General features: G+C 44.2%; 1 protein-coding gene across 2 annotated transcripts in view; it reads left to right on the top strand.

Annotated features, from left to right (window-relative positions):
- The first annotated feature begins 234 nt into the window (after positions 1-234).
- Positions 235-24,141, top strand: part of CCDC83 (coiled-coil domain containing 83) — a 37,937-nt gene continuing 14,030 nt past the window's right edge. For both annotated transcript variants that reach the window (XM_061628908.1, XM_061628907.1), the window contains exons 1-6: positions 235-350; positions 3,294-3,378; positions 6,471-6,639; positions 17,210-17,377; positions 19,412-19,503; positions 20,472-20,540. In XM_061628908.1, the coding sequence (XP_061484892.1) occupies positions 250-350; positions 3,294-3,378; positions 6,471-6,639; positions 17,210-17,377; positions 19,412-19,503; positions 20,472-20,540 (684 nt within the window). In that variant the 5' untranslated portion in view covers positions 235-249. The remainder of the gene's footprint in view (positions 351-3,293; positions 3,379-6,470; positions 6,640-17,209; positions 17,378-19,411; positions 19,504-20,471; positions 20,541-24,141) is intronic.

Here is a 24,141-nt window from a genome sequence, read left to right as displayed (position 1 = left end):
TAACCATCAGTGATGCTCAACTTTGGGAAGCTACATCATGCCCATTAACTTCAGTGGGCTACTCTGAATAGGATTGGCATTGAATAACACCCATTACATACTTACCTGCAACCACTTCACACACAATGTCATTAGTACGGAATGGAATGGCTCCAGAACAAAGTAAGAACAGGGAAAGCAATTATATGCAACATTAATCTGTCTTGTTTGCTTTTCTTAGATCTCTTTCACTCTACAAAGACATAAACCATGGCGAAGCAAAAGAAAAAGAAGGAGAAGAAAAAAAAGGGCTCCTCGCTGACATCCAAAGAACCTCGAACTTATTTTCCAGAAGCTCTGTTAGCATATCAGTATGTATAGTACATGGGAAATTAGGTATCTCACTGCAGAAATGTCTAGTGGGCAATGGGCACCTCTGCCATATTGGCCATTTGTAGACAGTAGGACTTTCCCTCTTCATTCCATTTACCTTATTACAGAGCTGCAGGAACAGGTCTATGGTTAAGGCATGCAACGTTTTCAGCATTCTGTTACACATGTGCGAACTGCAACAAAACGCTGCGTTCTGGAGTACTCCTGTTCAGGCTTCCAGCCAGCCAGCTAGCCATGCCCCAGGATACTCCATTTTACCACCCCTAAACCTGTTTTCCTTCTCACGCCACCCCAAATCCATGACTATTCCGTGCCCACTGAGCTTTCTTATTCGTCACTGGGCTGGTTTGGGTTCTACGATTCCCAGAGTGGTTTAACAATCAATCCTTCTTTGCAGGGAACTCTGAGAACTGTAGCTCTGTGAAGGGAATAGGGGTCTCCTAACAACAACAATCTGTCTCAGCTTTAGAGCCTCCTCCACTAGCTAAACACCAAAGGAATACATTATATGCTTCATATACTTTTTGAACTTTTGGAAAACTATGAAGATTATACCTAAAATAGGCATCATGACAAGATAATAATAATGATGACCTAGTTTGCTGGGCTGATGTAGATGTTACTGAGATAAAGTCTGTATTAACACATAAACCTAAGTCACAGTTTACTTTGACTATGGTTTGTTCAAGAAACCATGAGTCATCTCAAAGATGAGCAAACATGTCGTGGCTTGCTTCTCCCAAGCTTGTTGGTTTTCTAGCGGCTCTTCTTTTGTGCCTCTGTAGTATGGCAAATGTCTGAATATGGTAGCCAAACAAACTATGTTTAAGCAAGGCTGTGGCATTTGGACATAACTATAGTTGAAACTAGCCAAACCATAGTTAAAGCAAACCACAATTCGTAATCAAACAACAAACCATAGCTTCACATTGTGGTTCATTTACACAAAACAACCTATGGTTAATTTGCTGGGCTGGGTTCCGGTGTTCAAACAAACCATACTTTGGCTAAACAAACCATGGCTTAGTGTTATGTGTGAATGAGGCCAACATGTGTGAAAGTGATTTTAATACCCCAAGAGGTGCTCAAGTAATTTAGTTACTTTCATTCTCAAATAACATGGTGCCTGCCTTAAGTTCCACACCACAGAAGTAGTAAATACAATCTGCAGTCTCTCATGTTGTGCTCACATACAGCCTCCATGTACCCACACTTTTCTTTGTTCTTGTTCTTTCAGCCTCAGTTCTCTTCCTGTGCAATTTGGGGAATACTGAAACTCAGGGCACTGTGTGTGCTTTCACTTTGAACAGGGAGAATGGCATATGCTAGGGGTGATGGGCTGTCTATGGGACGGGGGGAATAAGGTTGATAGATTGAGAATACAGAGAGGAGTTGAAACTGACAGGTGTCCATTCCATCATGAGGCCCTAGAAGTCAGCAAGAGAAAAGAGAAGAGACCTTCTTTTATTACTAAACAAGCATTGCATTAGCATTGCCAGCAAGTGGGCTGTATTTAAAATGAAAGAATTACACATCATTTGCAAGCAGAACAGAGCAAACTGGAGGCGATGATAAGCTTGCACAGTTACTTTGCTGATTTTACTTTTGGTTCCCTGTGCCCAAGATTGTATTCTAAAGCTTAAGATAAGGTATGCAAGAGGCTGGTTATCAGAATAAAAAATTAGAATATAAACACATATATATAGTGAATGTCTTAGATAACACTGACCCCCAGCTTGTGTTTCTCCAGCCTGCAGACAAAAAGGATAGCAGGCTGAAAGGCCAAGGGAAAGTGTGGGTGTAGGGAGGCTAAGGGAGCAGTCCAGAACCAAGATCTGCCCGGATAAGCAAGTTAGGATCTGGCAGCTGGTTGAACCCCAGCTCAGCCGGTTGAACCCTAGCTCACTAGAGATACGCCGCATAAGTCCCCAATTCCATCTCAGTTGGGTCTCAGCCAAGGCCAGAGTAAATCCCCCAAAAGCAGGCATTCTGCTGGTGTGGTGGGCACACAATTACGCAGTGGAGAACTTACGCTGTATCCTAACTCCATTCAGCTCAGTCACGTGACCTGGCAACCCAGAGGAACTTACATTGGCAAAAAGGTGGTGCAAGTCAAATTCTATTTTAAAGGCTTCTTTTCCCTCTGCCAGTCTTTGGCCAGCTCAGTTGGCAATAGCCTTGCTACTGAACAGGGTTTGGATCTGGCATACTTTGAGCTGGCTGAATTTAAGCTGGTGTAAATTACACTGGGTTCCTACAGGATTGTTCTCTAAGGCTGCATAACCAAATGTGTTTACTCAGACTCAAGTTTTTTTGAATTCAGGGAGGGCTACTCCCAGGTAAGTGGGATCAGGATTGCAGCATAACTGAAAGTGAACACAGTATTATGGCATAGTTGTAGAATTTGTTAACTGCTTTCATGACACAGACGTTAAAGCCAGATGCCTTAAACTTACAGATTCCATGCTTTTGGATGCATGAATTTGTAAATGCTTCTCTCCTTTTAAATGGAAGGGTAGTTTTTTAAAAAATATATGCAAATCCTTGTATCCCACCCTTCCTCCCAAAGAGCCCAGAGCAGCAGACATCAAAATGTTAAATTATACAACTTAAAATGAAATAAAACATAGTTAAAACAATTAAAAACCATCTAAAAACATTTAAAACAATCCTATACACTCACAGTTGCTAATTTCAAGGTTGCCATGGCCAATATCTGTCAGTCATCACAAGCCTGGGTAAACAGGAATGTCTTTAAATTTCTCCTGAAAGACAGCAGTGAGGGAGACAAGACACAGCACACCTGGGAGGGCATTCCACAGATGGGGGACCACCACCAAGAAGGCCCTCCAAGAGTCTCAGGTAGCTTTTTTTATCTTGGTAGCATGGTCACTTATCCTCTGTATGCTAATTGCCTTCAGAATTCAGATAAAGGACGAGATCATCGAACAGCTTCTGTATGAAATAAAAAGCTTGGAAGCACAGAATGACAGAAACAAAGAAAGGGTATGTAAACAAATGCTTCTCCTTTGATCTGAGGAGGAACCACAGCCCACTGCTGCTTGCAAGCAAAATCTTCTAGGTTCAACCCCTTGGCATCTCCAGTGAAAATACTCAGGCAGTAGGTGATGGGAATCAGTGCTGGTTCCAGGGTTTTGGGGAGCCCTCGGACAAAATACCCTTGGGGTGACTCCTTCTTATCACTGCTGCCTGTTTGTTTGCCCTCTCTGTTTCGAACAAAGGAAGCTGCCTTATACTGAGTCAGACCATTGGTCCACCCACCTCAGTACTGTCTCCATCAACTGGCAGAGGCTGTCCAGGGTTTCAGGCAGGGATATCTCCAGCCTTACCTGGATATGCCAGGGATTGAACCTGGGACCTTCTGCATGCAAAGCAGATGCTCTTCCACTGAGCGATGGCCCTCTATCTTGGACACAGTCCGTGCACTGGGAGGGCAAGGTGAGTGGAGGATGCTGCTCCATCTACTCACTTGTGCTTAGAGGGGAACTGGGGGGGATGGGACTATGTGCTTGAAATATATGGTGCATATGCAACCATAGAAGAGGAGGAAGGGTTCTCTGCTTCCTAAGGGCAGGGTTGGCCCAAAACATTTTGGTGCCTGAGGCAAAAGGCAAGAGAGCACCCCACACAGAAAATGTCTCAGTAGTCGTTGCAGCTTACCAGGATGGAACTGCATCAGGACAGGGCATTGGCATAATCGGGGTTGCACAGATGCATTGGTGGGAGCACCAGATGAGTTCTGCTATTGCATCTGTGCAGCTTCAGCCAATGCCCTACCCTGCCCCAGCCCAGTCCAATCCAGCCCAGCCCTGTCTGGGGAAGCAGCAGTGACACCAGTACTGGAGGGTAGCTCTGCAACTCTGACCTATCACACCAGCTGCTACAGCCACACCCCACTCTACATATAGAAGCGGTTGGAATGACAGCAGAAACTTACTTCAGTTTTGACCACGGGATAGCATCCTCCAGCACATCCAAGGGCAGCAGGCTAGTTTAGGAGAGGGAGGGCTGCAGGGGTGAGACTGTGCTGGATTCATCAAGGGGCAAGCTTCCCATCTGCCTTGCACCCTCACCCCTGCTCTTTCTGGGGACTGCTAGCAAGACGAATGTATTTGGCTTGTAGGTTGTGTTTTCTTTTAATGTTGGCTTGAAGGGTTTCTTTTAATGTTCAGTTTTCATTGTCTCAAATTTTTGTAATTTGCATTGGGCTTTTTTTCTTACTTGCATTTGTATGTATTCTTTGTGAGCTGCTTTGGGGACCTTTTTAGCCACAAGGAAGCATTGAAATAAATGATAACATAACACATGTCAGACACAGCTCTCTCTTCCACCACAGGAGAATGGCTGGGGGCTCGGGAGGAACAGCCATGGGGCTGCCACAGCCCCCCACCCTAGCATTTGCCACCGGAGGTGGTTGTCTCACTCTGCCTAATGGTGGGGCCAGCCTGCCCAGTGGGCAGGACTAGATCTAAAGGGCTTCAGATACAGGGCAATTAATTTACATTGGACATTAGGAGAAACTTCCTGATGGGAAGAGCACTTTGACGATGGAGCCAATTACCTGTACAGGTGTTGTGGGCTCTCCCTCACTGGATGTCTTCATGCAGAGACTGTTGGAGATTCTCTCGCTCTGAATTTCCTGTGCAAACAGGGGTAGGACTTGATGACCTACAACTCTGATTTAGAAATAATTTCCACCAAATTCAGTAGGATGTTTCCAGGTAAATGTGCATAGGATTTCAGCCTTTGGCTTGTATTCCGCTGAGTCCTACTCAGAGTAGACCAACTGAAATGAATGAACCTAAGTTAATCATGTCTCTTAACTTCAGTGGGTGTACTCTGAGTAGGACTAGCATTGAATACCCACCTTAGTTTGCAGGGCCTCATCCTCACTTTTGGATCTGACTGAAGTTCTTCTATTTATCCTTACTGCAAAAGCAGTGTAGCCATATAACCCTACCTGTAAATGCTCTTCTTTCTTTTTTTAGATTTTGCTTTTTTAAAAATACTTAAATTTTTTGTAGGTATAGATATACAGACACATTCATGTAGTTACATTCCAACCTGGATTACATATCCAGGAGACAATAATTCAGTTACTCTATAATCTTATATCAAAAGGAACTGGTACTAAGTATACAATCAACTCAATTTAGTATTCAGGTATTTTATTTGATTTTTAACAATTAGTTTTATTTATTTAATTTGTTTGTTAAGACATTTATATGCTGCCCTTTGCCCAAACGGCCACAGGGTGGTTTGTAGCATAATAACGTAGTATTAAAAACAGTGCTATCAATTCAAACAGGCGCAGTAAACTATTAATGATTAAACTATTATTTCAGTTACTGATACCCTCATCCAAAAGCCTGTTGGAAGAGGTGTGTCTTCACCTGTTTCCTGAAAGAAAACAATAAGGATATCTCAGTGGGGACAGAATTGCACAGATCTGGAGCCACCACTGAAAAGGCTCTTCCATGGGTCCTGGTGCCACATACTTCATCTTGCACAGGAACCAACCGATGTTTAAACTGATGTGTTTTATATTATTGTTATTGTCATTGTTATTATTTTGTTCATATGTAGAGAATCTTTGTCAGGAAAGCAAGGAGGGAAACACCCAAAAACACTTGAACCAAAAAGAGGGGGACCCTCAAGGTGCCACACCAGCAGACAGCAGGAGGTTAAGAATAGGAAAAATTATTTATTGAAGCCCAACACATTTCGGGTGATAACACGACCCTTTGTCAACGGCAATCTTGTACAAGTATCAAACTGAGCTACAACTCCCATCATTGCTGGCCATTGGCTATGCAGTAGAATGAGGGATATCCATTGATTTATTTCCATTGGATTATTCTGACAGTCGTCACCATATAATTTTTTTTTGGGGGGGGTTGATTGTGAATTGCTTTTTTGGATATTCGATTTTGTCATTTGTTATTTATTGTCACAATCTATATCCCACCTTTCTTTAAGATAATCAAATATGCACTCTTTTGTTTGCCAGCTTCACCATGTCAGTGGAGAGGTTGGCGTTACTTATTTCATTTTAATCCCACAACATCTTTCTTCAGAATCAGCACTTAAAGGAAGAACAAATTTCGCACATCCGAGCACTCCTCAGCAGCCTGAAAGAACAGGAGAAGGCACTGGAGAAAATTGAAATTGTTACCAGGGATGATGTAGAGAAAGCCATGAAGGACAAGTGGCAATATGTTAAGGATCAGGAAAAACTTATTAAAGGTGAGTTGTACAGCACATATGTTCTGCGTTGAATAAGCTCGGCCTGCTCCAGTGAAGATGAGATTTTCACATAGAACTTGATCATTTCTAGATGCATCACACTTTCACATCCTTTCTCCCTAGCACCAATTGTGCATCCATAATGTATGGGGAAGGGCTATAGCCCAGTGGAGAGCATCTACCTGGCATCTCCGGGTAAGACTGGGAGAAACCCTAGTTTGAAAGCCTAGGGAGCCTCTGCTAGTCAGTATAGACAATAAATAGTTGTTGTGACCCAGGTTGGGAGGGGAGGCTTTGAGGCACCAGACTCTGACATGGGGGACTGTGAGGATGAGCTGGGGGAGGAGACAAGCAGCAGGAATAGCCCTCAGAGCGCACAAATCCCAATCACTGAGACCTTGACTCCCCCCAATCCTGCACCCCCCCACTGAAGTGCAACCAGAACTGGCAGAGACTGCCCCTTTGGAGACTGTTCTGTTAGACACACCCTCCCCGCCCATGCCGGCAGCAGAGACCCCGCCTGTTTCACTTGATGTTTCCCAGCGGGGCGCCCTGCAGGTTCCCACGGTCAAGCAAGCTGACCATCCTCTACTCTCGGAGGGGGAAGCTAAGAGGCAGCCCCTGTCGCCCCGTGTGCGCTGGCAGCAGAAGCGGGAGATTCAACAGACATTAAGGAGGAGCCAATGGCTTCACTCAAAAGCTAAGCCTTCTTAAGGGGATGCAGGGGAGGGGTTTATTGCTGAGTCAATGTTGTAGCGCTGCAGAGTCATGCTTAGTCAGAGTTAGTCAGGAAAAGGTTCCTAGAAAGTATAGTTAGGTTAATGAGGCGCACTGCTTTTGATGTAACTGTAACTTAAATAAAAAGAGAGAAAAATCACAGCTGCATCTGAGGCTGGATCACTTGACTTCGGGCAGGACAGTAGTAAGCTGGATGGACCAACAGTTTGACTCTGTGTAAGGCAGCCTCCTCTGTCTCTATGTTTAGCTCAAAACAGTAACCCTTAAATGGTAGTTTGTCTTGTACCCTGAGGTATGTGAAGGACCTATTATAAGAATATAAGAAGAGCCCTGCTGGATCAGGCCAGTGGCCCATCTAGTCCAGCATCCTGTTCTCACAGTGGCCAACCAGCTGTCCATGGGAAGCCTGCAAGCAGGACCTGAGCACAATATCACTCTCCCCATTTGTGATTCTCAGGAACTGGTATTAAATTATATGCAGGTGATGCATTATTAATTACAACGAAGCCAGAGTGAAGGAGAACATCAATAATTATGGGATATTTGCTGGCTATAAAACCAATAGGGGTAAAACAGAGATTATAGGTTTAAATATATCAACCGAAACAAAGCAGAAAATAAGAGAAATATCAGTATAACTGGACAAACTAAAATATTTTGGAATAAGATTGACATTGGATTTACAGGATTTATACAAGAATTATTATGAACTTTTATTTAGAGCGTTCATAGCTCCTATTTCAGCATGTGAAATTGTTGTAAATCGCCCAGAGAGCTTTGGCTATGGGGCTGTATATAAATGCAATTAATCAATTATTTAATCAATTATTTAATCAATTAATTAATTAATCAATCAATCAAATCAGAGAAACAACAGAATTTGAGAAGGCTATATTAAATACAAACATAGGCTGGCAAAAAATATCATTTATTGTTGAAGTACGATACAGAAAATGAGCAAGTAAAAGGGTATATGGTGAAATGGGCCCAACAGGTGTTAGAAAAGTTAAGGTAACTGGATGTAAATTTTCATTGAACTCAGGGATAAGAGAGAATTGCTATAAAATCATATTGAATTGGTATTGTGACCCCAGAGAAAATAAATAAAATAAAAACTATCCACCTATTTGTTGGAAATGCCAGAAAGAAAGAGGTGATTTCTTCCACATTTGGTGGAAGGAAGTATGAAGTGGCTAAGACATATTGGAAGAAAATTAAATCTCATGTAGTAAGAATTTTGGGATACGAGATCCCATTTCATCCTGTATTATTTTTACTAAATTACTTAGAAAGCTGAGTATGGAAGGATCATATAGAATTGATTTCTTATATGTTTGCTGCTGCTTGAATACCATAAGAGCTATATGGAGAGTGGTGATAATTCCCACAATAAAAGAGTGGTATGATAAAACATGGGAGTATGCATTGATGGCAAAATTAACTTATTATGTAAGATTTAGAGAATGTAATTATAGAGAGAGTGTGTTTTTTGGTTAAGTGGCAGAAAGTTTTTGATTATTGTGGGGTAAGTGGGATAGTTCCAAACAATACCTACAGCTTTTCTATGTTTTGATTTGTTACATTTAGTTTGTTTATGATTGTACAGTACGTCTGGCTTGAATTGGAAATAAAGTTCATTCGATGAAAAAAAAAGAAGCCACCAACATTAGGGCTAAGCGTGTTCCGTAAATACCAGATGCAGTGGGGGCAGCAGCATTGCCAATGGAGGCTCCCCCCACATGCAACGTGCAGTGAGGGGCAGGAGAGTAAAGAGTTAAACTCCCCCTCCCGTTCCCCCCTGCAGTTCCAATAGTGCTGGAGCTTATGTGTGCACACTCTCCTGGCTGCTATTTCCACAGCAAAAACATACATGGTTATTTCATTCATGTAATCGTTGTCAGATTTAGTTTGGCCCCAAGGCATCTGTTCAGAAAAACTCCCAGTTTGGCAGTTTGGAACAGACAGAGGCAGAGAGAGGGATGTGAATTAGTTGAAGGCAAATTGTGGGGGGTGCAGGGTCTTTTTTTGAAGAATTTATGTGGAGTAGCAGGCCTGCTGTCTTGTAGGAATGTCTGCTGTTTGCCTCTGGTTTGGCTTAGTGGAGAGATAGGGAACCTTTGGCCTTCCAGATGCTGCTCAACTACAACTCCCATCAGCCCCAGCAAGCATAGCCAATGGCCAGGGATCATGGGGGTTGCAGGGCAAAAGGTTCCCCACCCCAGGCTGAGCATGTTGTCTGAACTGATTTAGCTTGCAATTTAGCTCTCTCCAGATTAACCACAAGCTGTAACCAAGGTTTGTTCTATGAATTACAGCTCATGGTTTGTTTGGGTGAGCTAACCTACAAGCCGGGTCCGGATAACACCCTAAGCCAAACTACAGCACAGCACCACAGTGCATCAGCAGAATGGGTGGGGAGGAGCTAAGTGGCTGTGATGCTCTTTCCTAGAGCCTGAACACTGACACCAGAGCTTGGAAGTAACTCATTAGAAATAACGAGTTACTTGTAATTTGTTACAATTTTGCATAACGAGTAGGTAACTTCGTTACATTTTGTATGTAACAGAACGAGTGGTAATTTCATTACTTTTGAGCTGCAAATGTAACTTTTTTGCGTTACATTTGGACGTTACTGGGGGGGAAAGCAGGGGAAATCATCTGCTGCTGTGATTGGTGGAATGGTGGAGGAAAGATATGTGCCTCAAACTGGGCTTCTGCGCTGTTTAGCTCTTCCCTCATGCTCTATGGAGGCACGAGGGAGGAAGTGGAGAGTCAGACAGAGCTGGAGGGCAAGGAGGAGTAGAAGGCAGAAGCAACAGAATGGAAGAGCTGTGGAGGTGAGTGTATGTGTTACCCTTTCCAGCCTACTCTCGTCCTGACTCCCTCAGCCTGCTTGCCCGCCCCCTCTGCTCTTCCTGGCACCCCCTGCTTGTCCTTACATCCCCTCCGCTTGTCCTTGCACCCTCTTTGCATCCCCTCCGCTTGTCCTTGCACCCTCTTTGCATCCCCTCCGCTTGTCCTTGCACCCTCTTTGCATCCCCTCCGCTTGTCCTTGCACCCTCTTTGCATCCCCTCCGCTTGTCCTTGCACCCTCTTTGCATCCCCTCCGCTTGTCCTTGCACCCCCTTTGCGCCCCCTCTGCTTGTCCTTGCACCCCCTTTGCGCCCCCTCTGCTTGTCCTTGCACCCCCTTTGCGCCCCCTCCGCTTGTCCTTGCACCCCCTTTGCGCCCCCTCCGCTTGTCCTTGCACCTTCTCTGCGCCCCCTCCGCTTGTCCTTGCACCTTCTCTGCGCCCCCTCCGCTTGTCCTTGCACCTTCTCTGCGCCCCCTCCGCTTGTCCTTGCACCTTCTCTGCGCCCCCTCCGCTTGTCCTTGCACCTTCTCTGCGCCCCCTCCGCTTGTCCTTGCACCTTCTCTGCGCCCCCTCCGCTTGTCCTTGCACCTTCTCTGCGCCCCCTCCGCTTGTCCTTGCACCTTCTCTGCGCCCCCTCCGCTTGTCCTTGCACCTTCTCTGCGCCCCCTCCGCTTGTCCTTGCACCTTCTCTGCGCCCCCTCCGCTTGTCCTTGCACCCTCTCTGCGCCCCCTCCGCTTGTCCTTGCACCCTCTCTGCGCCCCCTCCGCTTGTCCTTGCACCCTCTCTGCGCCCCCTCCGCTTGTCCTTGCACCCTCTCTGCGCCCCCTCCGCTTGTCCTTGCACCCTCTCTGCGCCCCCTCCGCTTGTCCTTGCACCCTCTCTGCGCCCCCTCCGCTTGTCCTTGCACCCTCTCTGCGCCCCCTCCGCTTGTCCTTGCACCCTCTCTGCGCCCCCTCCGCTTGTCCTTGCACCCTCTCTGCGCCCCCTCCGCTTGTCCTTGCACCCTCTCTGCGCCCCCTCCGCTTGTCCTTGCACCCTCTCTGCGCCCCCTCCGCTTGTCCTTGCACCCTCTCTGCGCCCCCTCCGCTTGTCCTTGCACCCTCTCTGCGCCCCCTCCGCTTGTCCTTGCACCCTCTCTGCGCCCCCTCCGCTTGTCCTTGCACCCTCTCTGCGCCCCCTCCGCTTGTCCTTGCACCCTCTCTGCGCCCCCTCCGCTTGTCCTTGCACCCTCTCTGCGCCCCCTCCGCTTGTCCTTGCACCCTCTCTGCGCCCCCTCCGCTTGTCCTTGCACCCTCTCTGCGCCCCCTCCGCTTGTCCTTGCACCCTCTCTGCGCCCCCTCCGCTTGTCCTTGCACCCTCTCTGCGCCCCCTCCGCTTGTCCTTGCACCCTCTTTGCGTCCCCTCCGCTTGTCCTTGCACCCTCTTTGCGTCCCCTCCGCTTGTCCTTGCACCCCTCCAGAGAGGGTGAAAATTGGGAACTGGCAAGAGACTAGGAGTTAGGTGCAGTCTCATACTTCTGTTTGTGTGTTTTGCTTCAGTTATGTGCCTCTCATAGAGCGACTCTCACTAGGCAGCAAGAGATGACTACCCCAAGCAACTAATTTGGGGCACCATGCAACAAATTATTAGCTATTTTAATTTTTGGTTGTTGTATATTTACTGTCAGGAAGAGGTACTTGTGAGATTTTCTGCCTCAAATGCCAACATAACTTTTCAAGCTATGGTACTATGACCTTGACTTGGGGGCAGGGCACCATTTGCTCTTCTGCTTCAAGTAGCAAAATGTCTTGGGCTGCACCTGCTTGCAGTCATTTCACATACTGGACAACTAACATGGCTTTTTGGTGAAGGGCAAGAGAGAATAAGACTGTTATCTCAAAAACAGTTGTGCTTGAGGAAAAGATGGCAAACATATGTAGAACTGAACTTTTCTGCAATAATATAGACATTTGCATAGGGTATTTTTTTCTACTCATGGAATATTAAATCTTTAAGTCCTAAATCCTTTGTCATCCCCTCCCCCTTGTGCACACCCTTTACACTGTCTTTCTCCCTATGCATGTAGGTCAAAATGACAACTGGTGTAGTTGGGAATTAACAGAATGAGAGCTGAATTACAACTCAAAAAAGAACTTCCCTGCTGGTGTCTGCTACTGATGTGGGGGGCATTTTGTTAGGGAGAAGTGATGAGAGGGGGTAATTTGCTGCTGAAACTTTTTATCTGCAACCCCTTCCCTGGCCACTTTTCCCTAGCTGATGGAGGTCAATAAGGAAAAACATGGGGCATTGCACTGGTAAAGTGGCAAGCATGGAAAACAGCCCCTTCCATCTATCTCCTGCTTCACCTACCCAAATGCACCCCAGCAAATGCTTTGCACATTGACAGCACACATTTAGTTGGTTTTCTGGTATTTGCTGCTGAAAGTGTAGTTCCATGCTGGGTGCAGCTGGGACGTTCTGAGTTCATATCTTACCACAGCCATGAACTCGCTGGATAATAATAATAATAATAAAATTTTATTTGTTAGTCGCCCATCTGTCTGACTTAACAGACACTCTGGGCGACTTACACAATATAAAATACAATTTAAAACATATTCATACAACAGTCACCATATTAAACAACAATACATCTAAACCACCCGTTAGTAATACAACATAATAGCCTAACCCACCCCAGAAATCCCGTAGGCCTGCCTGAATAACAAGGTCTTTAAGGCTCGACGAAAAGCCATCAGAGAGGAGGCATGTCGAAGGTCAAAAGGAAGCAAGTTCCAGAGGGTGGGGGCCACGACCGAGAAGGCCCTCTCTCTGGTCCGCACCAGCCTAGCTGTTTTCACCGGTGGGACCGAGAGAAGGTCTCGTGAGGCCGATCTTGTTTGGCGGCATATTTGGTGATACTGGAGGCGTTCCTTCAGATAAACTGGGCCAAAACCGTTTAGGGTTTTAAAGGTTAATACCAACACCTTGAATTGGGCCCGGTATACAACTGGCAACCAGTGTAGCTCCATCAACACTGGGGTGACATGATCCCGGCGACGGCTTTGCTTTATTAAGCGTGCCGCCGCATTCTGTACCAGCTGCAATTTCCGGACCGTCTTCAAGGGTAACCCCACGTAGAGCGCATTACAGTAGTCTAATCGAGAGGAGACCAGGGCATGTATCACTCGTGGAAGCAGATGTATAGGAAGGTAGGGTCGCAGCCTGTGTACCAGATGAAGTTGGTACCAGGCTGCCCGACTTACTGCAGCTACCTGGGGCTCCATGGACAGTTGAGAGTCCAAAATGACCCCCAGGCTGCGGACCTGGTCCTTTAGGGGCAATCTCACCCCATTAAGCACCAGGTCAAAGTTTCCCAACCTTCCCTTATCCCCCACCAGTAACACCTCGGTCTTGTCGGGGTTCAGCTTCAGCCTGTTCTCTCCCATCTATCCACTTACGGACTCCAGGCAATTGGACAAGGTTTCCACAGCCAACTCTGGTGAGGATTTAAACGAGAGATAGAGCTGCGTGTCATCCGCATACTGGTGACACTGCAGCCCAAAACTCCTGATGATAGCTCCCAGCGGTTTCATATAAATGTTGAATAGCATGGGGGCGAGGATAGAGCCCTGTGGCACTCCACAATTAAGGGGCCAAGGGTCTGAAACCTCATCCCCCAACGCTACTCGTTGATATCTGTTGGAGAGATAGGAACGGAACCACCGTAAAACAGTGCCTCCCATTCCCAATCCCTCCAAGCGATTTAACAAGATACCATGGTCAACGGTATCGAAAGCTGCTGAGAGATCCAGGACGACGAGGAAAGTATGTTCTCCCCTATCCAACGCCCTCCTCATATCATCCACCAGAGTGACCAAGGCTGTTTCAGTTCCGAATGACCTTCTGGCCACACCCACGCCAGACATTTATGCCACTTTAAACAGTCATGACTTCCCCCAAAGAATCCTGGCAAGTGTAGTTTGTAATAGGTGCTGAGTGTTATTAGGAGACTCCTATTCTCCCGACAGAGCTCTAATGTCCAGAGTGGTTTAACAGTCAGCCCCTCTTCTCAGACAATTCTGTGGCTGGAGTTCTGTGGGGGGAATTGGCCTGTCAGGTGTGCTTTAACTTGGATTCCTGCATTGAGCAGGGGTGTGGACTCGACCTTAAAGGTTCCTTCCAACTCTACTATTCTATAATTTTCTGTTAGCTGAGACATCTCTCTCACACTCACTCACTCACTCACTCACTCACTCACTCACTCACACAGCCACTGAGCATTTCATAACAGAGCATGCTCAGTACTCATTTGGGCTGTTTTGGGAGTCATCCCCTTTCTGTTTTCTCTCTCACTTTTTTGTATTCTGCAACACTTGGGGTTCCCTCTTGCCCACTAATACTCTTTATTATGTGTGGTATGGATGGTGATACCATGGCTACATAAGCAACAACACTTCCAGCCTGAGCTTCAGAAATAGAGGGAATGACACTCTGACCAGTTTAAGTGGTTAGTATTTAAATCTGATTGGAAACTGTTCAGTTTGACACAAGGTGGCTATTAAGCATGACCTAAAAGCTGCAATTCCAAGCATACTTACTTGGAAGTAATTCCCATAGCAGTAAATAGGATTTACTTCTGGGAGTATAGAATCAATCCGTAAGAGTCTCCCAGTAGACACCATACATGTAAGCACATGGCTTTTCCCCAAGAATCTTGGGGACTGTAGTTTACTCCTCACAGAGCTACAATTCCCAGCACCCGTAACAAACTACAGTTCCCAGGATTCTTTTTTGGGGTGGTGGTGGAAATGTGCTTTAAATCTGTCATGTGTATGCAACTTTGATGAGATAATAGCTGAAGGTAATCAGTCCAAAATGATAACAAATAATCAGTAGGCATTCCCAAAAGACATTCCAACAGTGGGTAAAAAAAAGTGAGAATTACAGAGGCAAACACAGAATGCAGTTAAGCAATAAAGTAATCCAAGAGAGAGGAGACACCTTTGTCTCTGCTCTCTCCCTCCTGAGCCAGGAGGGCAACTCCCAAACCTGAGTGTTGCGCCTCCAAGTTAGTTAGAACTAGGTATGCCTTTCCTATCTACTATGTATTTCTATAAATAAAATAGCTTTTCTTATTTTACTAAGTCTTAAGTCTCAGTGACCTCAGTGCAGGGTAAAAGCCTGCCACTTAGGTAAACGCACACATTGGCACACACACATCTCAGACTGTTGACAATCTCTGCTAATATCTATACAAATTTACATAACATGCATCACCTGAACTCACATGATCTAGAGTTACCTTAGATCTTGCAACTTTTGCAAATGAGAAGCAATAGGGTTTTATATTAGTTCTGATTGTCTATTGGGCTATCATAGGGTATGTATTTTTTGCCTTTTCTATGGCAAAAACTCCAACTTCAGTGGAATTTATGTGATGTGTTCTAACCATTTGAGTGTGGCTAATGAATGCTTTATTCTTTCATCAGAACTTTAGCAGTAGTACTAAAATACTAATAAAAAAGGGAAAGAGAAAAAATACTTTACATACATCATTCAGCTGTATTGTTAATTATAGATATAGATATAAAGGATAAATGGCATTTTGTCAAAAGTATTTTTGCCTACATTTTATACCTCCTCCTTGGTTTTTTATTTTTTTTAATTTTTTTTTATTTGTTCCATTTTTAAACCACCCATAGCGAATAGCTCTCTGGGCGGTGTACAAAAAGCTTGGCATGGAATACTTGTCATACAGAATTAATTTGAAATGCTGCATTATCATAATCATCTTCTTCAAAAAAAAAAAAAAAAAAGTACTGCCTTCAAGTTGATTCCGACTTATGGTGACCCTATGAATAGGATTTTCATGGGAGGCAGTGACTGGCCCAAGGTCACCCAGTGAGCTTCATGGCTATGTGGGGATTCAAACTCTTCTACTACCCCCTGTGTGTGTGTGTTTAGTTTTAATATTGTTTTAGGCTACTTAGATGTGAAGCAGCCAAGGCCAGCACCTTGTAGGCATTTTTTTAAAAAAGTAACTGAAATGTAATTGTAGTGATTACTTTTGAGAAAAAGTAAAGTAATCAGTTACTTTCAGAGCAATTGCAATTGTAACTGTAATTACTACTTTTTTGGCCAAGTAATTGTAACTGTAATTTATTGCTTTTTAAAAGTAATCTTCCAAGCTCTGACTGACACAATGTGCAAACCAAGACATTATCAAGTAGGGATGTCAGAGAATTCAGACGAAAACAGAAAAGGAAGCTGAAATGGCTGCAGTTTGTGTGCTCATCTGTAGTCATGAACAGAAATCAAGTGAATATGATCAGTATTTGTTCACATTATTGTTTTTTACATCCACAAACAATGCATAATTGACATTTTTCTTTACATTGGTTTGATTCCTTTACATTGAAAAAGAGTTACGTAACTTATGTAATGTACGTAAAATAGAAGACAGGAAGAAAAATAACATAGTATTTAGCAGAGTTTGGAAAAGTTACTTTTTTGAACTACAACTCCCATCAGCCCCAGTCAGCTTGGCCACTGGATTGGGCTGATGGGAATTGTAGTTTTTATGTATTGTTTTTATCTTGTACGTCGCCCAGAGTGGCTGGACAACCAGCCAGATGGGCGACTAATAAATTTAATAAATAAATAAATAAATAGTTTTAAAAAAGCAACTTTTCCAAGCTCTCACTACAACTCCCATCAACCCCAGCCAGCTTCACCAATGACTGAGTAACTTTTCCAAGCTCTGGTATTTAGTGGAAACCGAACTGCAGCAGAATGGAAACAGGGCTGAATATGATGAATACAAGGTGGAAGGGAAATTGTTGTCCAGTGTCAAACTAAAGCAAACCTCAAGCGTTTTTTCCTTGAACTGAAATCCTAAGTGGAGATGATACGTATATGGTTTTTCAAATAATAACTTTTCGATAGTAATTTTGGTAAGCTACAACTGTCACTAATAAAGTGCTTCTTCCAACAAGACATGCGCTGCCAGATACATTATATTGAACAAAAACTTCTGCAGAAACAAGCAGAGATGGATTACTGGCTGGCATACAAAAATGTGGGGAGCACCGAACATGCCAAACAGATTGAATTCCTGGAACAGGACATCAAGAAACTGAAAGAAGATCTTGAAGAAATGACAGGTGAGTTGATCTTCATTTGTACTTCAACTAGAGGCCCAGTCCAGGGATGGGGAACCTGCAGCTCTCCAGACATTGTTGGACTTCAAGTCCCATCAGCCTCTGCTACCATGGCCACTAGTCAGGGATGATGGGAGCTGTGATTCAGCAGCACCTGGAGGGCCACAGATCTTCCATCCTGGGACTAGTCAGAGGTTACTTCCTAAATCCCCAATGAGAAGAAATATATCTTGGGCTTCCTCAGCCCATGCCTCACATTCTTGCCTCATTTCCCCTGCTCCTTCTTCAACCAAGGTAGACAGCAATGGCGACATGGTTAGAAAATATTTCATCTCCTGCGCCACATATAATCGTGTGTTGGAAAGTTTGACTTTTTTTTAGTATGCTCTTCATTTTCTTGTTAGATTGTTTTGTTTATGTTTACTGCCCCAGGCTTCTTGAGGAAGAAGGGCAGGATATTAAATAAATAAATAAAATAACAACATATCTGGGACACACAGTAGTACCCATTTCATCTGCTGGACAGAAATTGGGAAGATAATTTATTTAATAGTATTATTAAGATTCATTTATATACCACTTTTCAGTTCAAAGACTAGGACCTGGGAGACACAGGTTCAAATCCTCACTCACCTATGAAGCCCACTGGGGTGACCTTGGGCTGGTCAGTATCTCTGAGCCTAACCTACCTCACAGAGTTGTTGTGAGGATAAAATGAAGAGTGGGGAGAAGTGTGATGTCACCTTGAGCTCCTTGGAGGGGAGGTGGGATGGAAATGTAAAAATAATAAATAAACAGCACATTAAATCAAAATACAGTGCAGTACACAATAAAACCAACCAATTAACCAACCAGCTGGTGAAACAATATGAGGCAGCAAAATTGGAACACAGGCAGGCCAAAGGAAATCCTTTCTAAGTTAGAAGAGTAAAGGGTACTCTCACCAAACCCCACATCTAATACACTGAAGTGGCTGTAAAGTTGCTGTGGAGTCAGTGGCAACTCTTACCAAGCCTGATGGGCTGCTGATAGGGGTGGGGGAGGAATCCCATCCAGTATGTATTTGGAGGCAAACTTGCCTCGTTAGCATTTTCTGAAACAATGCGTGAACCAAATCGTAGCCATCCTTTGAAACTGGCAGTTCTCCAACTAAGCAATGTGTACAGAAATGCGTACACCGTTGTAAAGTGTGCATAAAAGTGCATGTGCTAGTGAGAATAGCACACAAAAATGCATTACATTGGGAGGAAATGCTTTGCAAAAATGAGTACGCGACACAAAATTGCATACAAAAATTTAGGAAAATTTCACACTAAAATGCTTAAGAATTTTCATGAGGACTTTTTTTTTTTTAAAAAGTAAACTGATGTAGAAATATAGAGAACTGAAGTTAGGATTGGAAAAATGAGAAACTGAGAGGAAATTGACAGATTAATCCATCACTACTGCAGATGAGAACCATCTAGGTGCCGTCTTTATCCATCCAGGTGCCTTCATTATTTCCTCCCCTACGTGCGCCGTGCTTGATCCTGAGCAAGATGTCCTCTATATCACTGGCTGAACACTCTGTTAGAAAGTTAAGATACATCCAGAAACTATGCTGGTTGTGTTATGCATTCCATCCAGGGCTTTAAGTCAGTTGCAAGACAAATGAAAGTACAAAGCAGAAACTGTACTTCATCCAAAAAGGTTGTCCAAAAACTTGCATTACGTTATTGAGTCTGTATTTTCATTACTCATGTAATTGGTGGTAAATTATGCAATGACAACGTTGTGTCCAACAAAGTCATCCAGTTAGCGCAAGGACTTTCACCTGGGCAATGGGATTTCATCTTCTCTCCTCAAGCACCACTCCCAAATCTGCTCCAGAGCTTTTCATGAGAAAAGCCAATGCTAATTTGTCAAGAACTTAACGTTCTCATAGTATTCATAAAAGGCATCTATTTAGATCTGTTCTAAAATACTTCCCCATGTTCTGTTCTACCATTTTTGTTTTTCTATTTTTCTTCTTCTAATGGTGGTTTTTCTTCCCTTCAGAATTTTTCAGGGTTTCTCTAGAAGAAACAAAGGAAAAAATTGACAAATACACTCTGAAACAAATGGAGCTCAAGAAGGAATGGGCCACTGAGGTATTGATACAGCTTTGAAGTTTTAGTCTTTTCCTAATCATGGGCATGATCTAACCAAAGGTTAAGTGTTTTCAAGTTCGGGAGGTTTTTCTGGGGAAAGATTTACAGCACAAATCTATTCATGTTTATTCAGAATTAAGTTTCACTGTATTCAGTGGGGTTTACCCACGGATAAATGGGAATAAGATTGCATCCCTAAGCATGTATCCCTAATACATTCAAATAGCAGTAATTGAAATAGAGTTAACATATAAGCAACAAAAGTAACCAAGGCAGTAGGATAGGAGTGAGAAAAGAGGAAACTCTGTACTGTACTCCAAAAGCTTAACAAATAAAAGTTTTGACTTGCTTTCTGAAGGTTAATAGAGATCTTAACATTCTTGTCTCCTCAAATGTCTGTGTACCCCCTAGAGGCCTTCCTCAGAATCCTCTTAAGAGAAATGATTGGTTGGCCATTGCAGCAGAGTCTTCTTTGTGGTGGCCTCAATCTTTTGCAATCCAACCAAGATCTACCTTAAATATTCCTTAAAATCCTGTTCAGGAGAGGGGAGGCTAGGTGTGTCTTGTGGCAGGGCCTTCTCTGTAGTGGACCCAACCTTATGAGCATCCATTAACATCTGAGATGTAGCCCACTCTTCAGGCATTCCATACACTGCATGAAATTGTTTTCTTTAGGCTAGCGTTCAGAATAGCCACGATCATGTTCATGTTTTATTTTGCCACGTTTATCATTATGATTTATTGTTCACTTTTTTTGCATGGCATGTCATTGTAAGCAGCTGTGAGTATCTTGACAAATTGGAAAGTGTAACAAATGTAAAAATTAATATATAAAAGGAAGTTTTATGGGGGGATATTAAAAAAATTCTGATGTTCCTCTGTGGGTATCCTGTCTAGACTCCCGCCTCTCACATCCTTCAAAGCATAGGTTCCATCTTCAACTGCGATTTCACTCTTTCTTTCCTCAGAATGCTGTTAAGCATATTGACAAGATCAGCTGTCGGGAGATTAAAGAATATGAGTGGCTAAAAGAAGAGGTAAGTATGTCTGGAAGGGAAACCTGGATTTGTCAGTCAAACGGAATCTGTTAGCCAGTGCCAGCTTGAAAGCATTCCATCGACCTAACAGGCCGGTATCAGTTTCAGTTTGCTTTTTGTCTGCTAGCCACTGCTTTTACCAATCCGTTTCCCCCCTCACAAAAAATATTGTTAATATTGATATTTTGAAAGGAAATATTGATATTTTAAATGTAAATGTTGATTAAAATGTCAATATTAAGTATGATAATTTTGAGACAGATTAAATATTGTCGTGGAATTTACGACTGAGTTCTTTTTGAGGAGATTTAATAATGAAGCCAAAGCCTGTTTTAAGGTTGTTTATTTAGCTAAGCGCTTAACCAGAGTAGAGTACAGGACTCAACTCTCTTCCTCAAAATGGTGGTTAGTTACAGACAGTTATATACCTTTACCTCTGTCACAATCATGGCAACAGTTACATTGCATTATTCTATGTTACAATGCTACAATGATGCTCTGCCCCCTGTTCCATCCGTCCTCCCTTCATTCCTGCAATATCAGTGTCCTTGGCACATTTTCACTACAACAGCACTATTCTCTGTTGTCTACGTGAACCCCTGTCTAGGGGAAATGGCAGTCAGACTTGTTCAGTATTGATCGAAATCCACTTCACTCCTCCCTATGGGACTCCTTTCGAGTCCCATCCCAATTTGCATGATACATAACACTTTCTCTTCTTCCTCCATCCGTTGTCTATCACATTCCAAGTACATTTGTTTCACTTCAGCTGGTGTTAACATTTGGGTGGTCTTTTGCATGGTACTCTGGAGCTTTAAGATCTTTATAAGCTTCCAGGATCTTATGACTTGGGGCTACCCTTCGATAATTTCATATCAGACCCTTAGGAAAGGTGTCCACAATCCTGATTCCAGGGGCTAGAAGTCCAATATAACAAGTTCCTTTTGCGTTAATGGGTATGCATACAGATCCAGCAAGTACTCTTGTTCATCCCTCTAGCGAGATCGACCATTAGCCTTAGGTATGTGTTCCTACTCCAATCAGGATGTCCTGTAAAAAGGAGGCTATACAATATTAGGAAAGCAAGCCTAACTCCCGCAGGAGCCATATTATGACTGTGGTTATAAGAAATAGCAAGCAAACAGCAATACAAGTCACTGGCCTCCCCACCTCGGTGTGAGAAGGTCCAAAAGAGTCCAATGGGCTACGTACTACTTCAATAAGCTCAAAGTCTATCTGGGGAGCTGATCTGATGAAGGGGTTGCACCTCATTGGCTCTAGAATGGATAGATGTTATTTGTCTTGTCTTCTCAGACACTCTTCGGTTTCGTAGTCCTAACTTCTCCCAGGTAGATAGGATGTCACTCATGAAGTCCTCTGGCAGCGCGAGGGCCTCTCCTCAGATGGTAGGGATGGTGGTCCTTAGGAAGGGACTCCTTTCCCTTGGTCTTTCCTCCTGGTGTCTCGTCAGGATCCAGCTGGCCTCTCTCACTCTCGCCTGGCGGCTGGGCCTTTCGACAATGGGATGCGTGTATCCAAGCTGGCCTCTCAGCGATGTGCAGTGCGGTAAATGTCAGGAGTATCTGAAAAGGACCTGACCATTGAGGCTGAAGGCAATCTTTTCTCCAAAATTCACGAACCAGGATCCAATCGCCAGGTTGGAACCGATGAGCAGGCACGTCTAGCAGGACAGGAGCGGCTTCCTGGACCTGGGAGGAAAGAGTTCTCAACATTTTGGGAAGATTAGTGCAGTAGACCAGAAGTTCTTTGTGACCCTCCAATAAAGACTGTAATTGGGTTGGGCTGGGTTAATGTCTAAGGCATGGCAAAGCTGTTGTACTACTTTAGCTGTAAAGTGAGTACCTTGATCAGAATCCAATTAGAGAGGTAAGTCAAATCGGGGGATGATGTGTTTAAGCAGTGCCTTGGAGACAGCTGCAGCATCTGCGTGTCGTGATGGAAATGCTTCTACCCAACCAGAAAATGACAGATGATGACCAATACATATCTGTAGTTCTGGCATTTTGGCATTTCTATGAAGTCCAATTGAACATGCTGAAATGGTCCATAGGCCCAAGGAGTGGTGCCAGTAAGAGGACGTTCTGGTTTGCCAGCATTGTGTTTTAAACATACTGAACAAGTGGATGCCACTTGGGCCAGAACAGGTGTAATCTTAGGAGCAAACCAGAGAGTCGAAATTTGCAATAGCATTCCCCCTTTGCTCAGGTGAGAAGAGTGGTGAGTCGCCTGAGCAAGAGGGAAAAGAAGTACTTGTGGGGCTACAAAGCGGCCTGAGACATTCCTCCAAACAGAGTCAAGATGTAAGCGACAGCCAAAGCGGACCCAAAGATCTTTTTCATGCTCTGGGGCAGCTTTCTGAAGCAAAGCGAGTTCTGGTAATTCAGGAACAGATGAGGGGAGGAGAATCAATTGAGAAGGAAGGTGGGGAGAAGGAGGTGCACTAAGAGCAGCAGCCTTAGCAGCAGCATCCGCCATGCGGTTGCCACGACTAACAGGATCACTAGCAGTGGTGTGGGCAGAGCAGTGCATGAGAGCAATAGAATTAGGAAGTTGAAGAGCAGACAGTAAAGCAGAAATAAGAGCTGAATGAGAAATTTGTGTGCCAGCTGAAGTCAAGAATCCTCTGTGTGACCAAATTTGACCCACAAAATGACAGGTTTTGAAAGCATAAGAAGAGTCTGTATAGATATTAGCAGAGCAACTGGATGCCAGAATGCAGGCTCTCTGTAGAGCCACGAGCTCTGCAGCTTGGGCAGACTGGAGAGTTGGCAGAGAAAAGGTTTCTAGGACTTCATGTGGAGAGCACACAGCATAGCCAATTCTGAGAACTCCTGTGTCATCTCTGAAGCAGGAGCCATCTGTGAAAAGGATAAGATCAGGGTTATCCAGAGGAACGTCACGAAGGTCGGGGCGAGGGGTGGAGAGATGTTCAATGACCTGCAAACAATCTTGAGGACAGATTGAATGAGGTTCTCCATCAGAAGGAAGGGGTGGAAGGGAAGCAGGGTTGAGAGGGGCACAGAGTTGTTAGGTGGGGTAAGCAGAATAGTTCCATTGTCATCATATCCTTGTAAATAAGGAAAGCTATCCACCTTCCAAGGTGAACTAGCTGAAGTAAGAAATGCTGTGAGGTACAAGAACACTAACAGTTCCATAGGAAGTTTGACATTGAGAAGAAAGGAACTGAGTTTTTCTGTGCAGCAGGAGAGAATGCACAGAATGAGGAACCAACACAGCGAGGGAACGTCCTTGCACCAAGTCCTCAGACTTCTGGACAAGCAAAGCTGTAACCAAGGAGGGTATCCTTTAGCCACCAGGTCGACAGAGTACTTCTGCAACAGAACCCTGAGACTCATGGCAAAAGAGGAAAAAAGGTTTAACATAACAGGAGTCTGGGCCACAGCCTTTCTTAAATCCGCAAAGGAAGCCTCACATTCTGCCTTTCATTCAATAGGCTATAAAGTTTGGGATGCAATGCCTAGTATTTAGCCGCTCCCAAAAACCCACGAAGCGGCTTTTTCCTATTACAGGGAAGCACAATACATACAAGAATACCTCGCTGTAGCAGTGAGGCAATCAC

The sequence above is a fragment of the Rhineura floridana genome, chromosome 5 (assembly GCF_030035675.1).
Source record: "Rhineura floridana isolate rRhiFlo1 chromosome 5, rRhiFlo1.hap2, whole genome shotgun sequence".
Taxonomy (NCBI): Eukaryota; Metazoa; Chordata; class Lepidosauria; order Squamata; family Rhineuridae; genus Rhineura; species Rhineura floridana.
The sequence above is the reverse complement of the archived record's forward strand: the minus strand, read 5'-3'. Positions and strand labels throughout refer to the sequence as shown.